This window comes from Tamandua tetradactyla, chromosome 14, assembly GCF_023851605.1.
Source record: "Tamandua tetradactyla isolate mTamTet1 chromosome 14, mTamTet1.pri, whole genome shotgun sequence".
Taxonomy (NCBI): Eukaryota; Metazoa; Chordata; class Mammalia; order Pilosa; family Myrmecophagidae; genus Tamandua; species Tamandua tetradactyla.
The window spans coordinates 41063535-41066389 of record NC_135340.1 but is presented as its reverse complement, the minus strand read 5'-3'; the positions used below and the strand labels follow the sequence as shown (position 1 = coordinate 41066389).

The 2855-nt window shown below is 41.6% G+C and overlaps 1 protein-coding gene across 1 annotated transcript; it reads right to left on the bottom strand.

Moving 5' to 3' along the window:
* On the bottom strand, nucleotides 1-2855 carry LOC143655355 (toll-like receptor 11). Its single transcript, XM_077126709.1, has 2 exons — nucleotides 1247-2855; nucleotides 1-92 (listed from the first exon to the last, which is right to left on the bottom strand). Exons 1-2 carry the CDS (start codon nucleotides 2853-2855, stop codon nucleotides 1-3), a joined length of 1701 nt encoding a protein of 566 aa, XP_076982824.1.

Here is a 2855-nt window from a genome sequence, read left to right as displayed (position 1 = left end):
TTATTCAGAAGAGGGTGGAAATCTTCCAAATTCAGAGTCAAAATTTGAGTGGCTCCTTAACTGAGCCAAGGATGATTCTGCAATGATGGTTTCTGAAATGGATAGAATGAGTTTATAGTGTATTTTCCTTTTTCCTGCATTTTTCCTAGATTTCAGCATCCATACTTTCTCCCAAGCTTCGTTGCTGCTGTATTATCATGAAGTAGAGAATTAGTTGAACTAGTTTATATCAGAGTTTATTTTTGAAAGTGCATTAATTTTATTTTATCATTATGAGAGCAACATTTTTATTTTGGAAAAATTAAATAATACATAAGAAGGTAAGAAGAAATTAAAATCATACATAATCTCATTTCTTGATCCATTTCTCATTTACATTTCTTGTCCTCTTTCTCTCTACATATTTATGAAAAATTTTAAAGTTGGAATCATAATACATAGTTTGTAAATATTTTAAATATTATATCATGAGTCTTTTCCCATGATGTTAACTGTCCCTTGAAACATGATTCTTAGTGGCTGCATAATATTTTAATTTTATGAATATATTCTAGTTTAACCATTATTTTGTTTTGGAGTACTTAAAACATCATTTAATGTAAATTTTCTGAGAGTCTATGCCCATGTGCATATGATTTGACATTTGTATTTTTGTCTGTTTAACTTTGTAAACAGCATGACAAGTTGTCATTGGTTAGAGGCAACTGGGAGACAGTAGCGTAGAGAGCAACAAGCACTGGATTTTGATTCAGAGGAACTGGAGACAGATATGAACTTTGTGCCAGCATGGTAAACCACTTAGCCTCTATGCACATAGTGGAAAGTATTGTTTCCACTTACATAATACTGCTATTGTGAGAAATTCATGACTTAGGGAGTTTCTTCAAATTTGTTGTATATTTCATGAATTGCAAACAGGGTTTCAGATTGGCTTTAGGGCACTGACAAACATTTTTATGGATTCTCACTCCTTTCCTCTTAAATAAAGTAGATCATTTTAATCAACTCAAGTAAATACATTGCTTTCAATAGAGGAAAAATGAATTTGTTTTAAAAAATGCAGCTGTTGGGAAGGCCACAGTGGCTCAGCTGGAAAAGTTCTCACTTGCCATGCCAGAGACTGAGTTTGATTCTTGGTGCCTACCCATGCAAAACCAACAACAACAAAAAAACAAACAAAAAAACCCCAAAATGCTGCTGTGATTGCATGCTCTCTTAAAAGATGCCTTGTATGTGGGAAGATTACTGGGTATGAAAATACTGGAACTACAACCACGCAGGGTGAGGTGACACAGGGATGGGAATTTAAGTGTGTTGATGGACGGCTTCAGAAGCAAGTAGGAAGTCTGTATAGTAAGGTTCTCCAAGAATAAGAAGGGTTCTCCACTGGAAGCACTAAATTGGATATATGTATTTGCCCGGGCCTCCAAACTAAGCAGTGCCAGAGGCCAGGGAGGGTAAATCTCTAGTATATCAGGAGAACTCAGCCATAAATGATTTAGTTTCTGTGGACCCTGGAGCTTCAATCCTGAGAAATACTCTATATGTGTGCCCAGAAGGTTAAGTGAGTTGAGAGCAGGAAGGTAGGTGAGCCAGCCTGGCATCAGCACCTTAATTTGGCTCCAGTTCAGGTCTAGGGTCTTTAGCCACCTAAGTCCTCTGAGGCTCTCACTGAATATATTAGAGATGTTGTTACCACTCAGCCAAAGCTCCTGGAGTTGAGGAAGGGAGGAGAAAGCCCCAGAGGGCAGAGAACTGAGTTCATTGTGGGAGAAATCTAGCATGCTCAAGTTTGAGCTGACCAGCCCCTCTGGGAGGAGCAAGGTTGGGCCCAACTTATTCATTGATAGGTTGAGCTTCTGAAGTTGGGACAGGGTACTCAAAAACTTGGTGGGAAGTGACTGCAGGCTATTGGCATAAAGACTGAGGATTTCCAGGGAGCGACAGCTTGGGAGGTCGCCATCGCCTATATTTTGGATTTTGTTTCTCCCAAGGTTGAGTGCATGAAGCTCAAAATAGGCTGTAACATTCCCAGGCAGTATTTCTGCACCTGTAGCTACAAGTGAGAGGGAATCAACATGGAACAGTCCTGAATTCAGAAGTTCTAATTCACTTAGTGGGGTGCCATCTAGTCTCAAGGAATGGACCCAGAGGCCATGCAAGGCTTTGACAGCCACCCGACTCAGCTGCACATTGGCAGACAGATCCAGCACCTCCAGGAAGGGCAGCCATGGGCTATGGCTGGCTGTAGGAGAAGTACCAGCCACAAGACTCGGGAAGAGACCTTGCAGTTCCTGAAGTTCTTTCAGACAGCTGTGCCTCAGGGATAAGCAACTAAGGCTGAAAGGCAACCAAATGCTCTGGCTATAATTCAGGCAGTAGCCTTGGAAGGAAAGGCTGTTGAGGAGTCCAAGAGGTTCTAGGGCATTTGGAGGGAGGAAAAGTCTCATGCAACAAGGACCTGGGTGCTCAAAGGAAAGGTGCTGCAGTTGGTCCAATCTTTGAAATGCACCAGGTGAAATCCTGATGGTGCCCAGCTTCAGCCTCAAAATCTGAAGTTTGGGGAAGTGTCCAAAAGCATCAGCTGGCAGGATTGAAATGGTGCCTTGGATGCATAGCACCTCTATATCCTGAGGCACTGCAGTCAGAGTCCAAGCCAGGACTTTAACATTGGAGCATGATGCAAAAAAATCTAGTCCTGGGGCCAAGGAACAGGATGGGATGTAGTAAGAAATGTTAGGTAACAGAGAGCTGTCTGCTATGGCACAATCAGGAGCAGTCCATGCCAAGCATAAGCCTAGGCTCATCAATTTCAGCAAGATAGAGAGGAGTATGGAAAACAGAAGTCCTTTCAT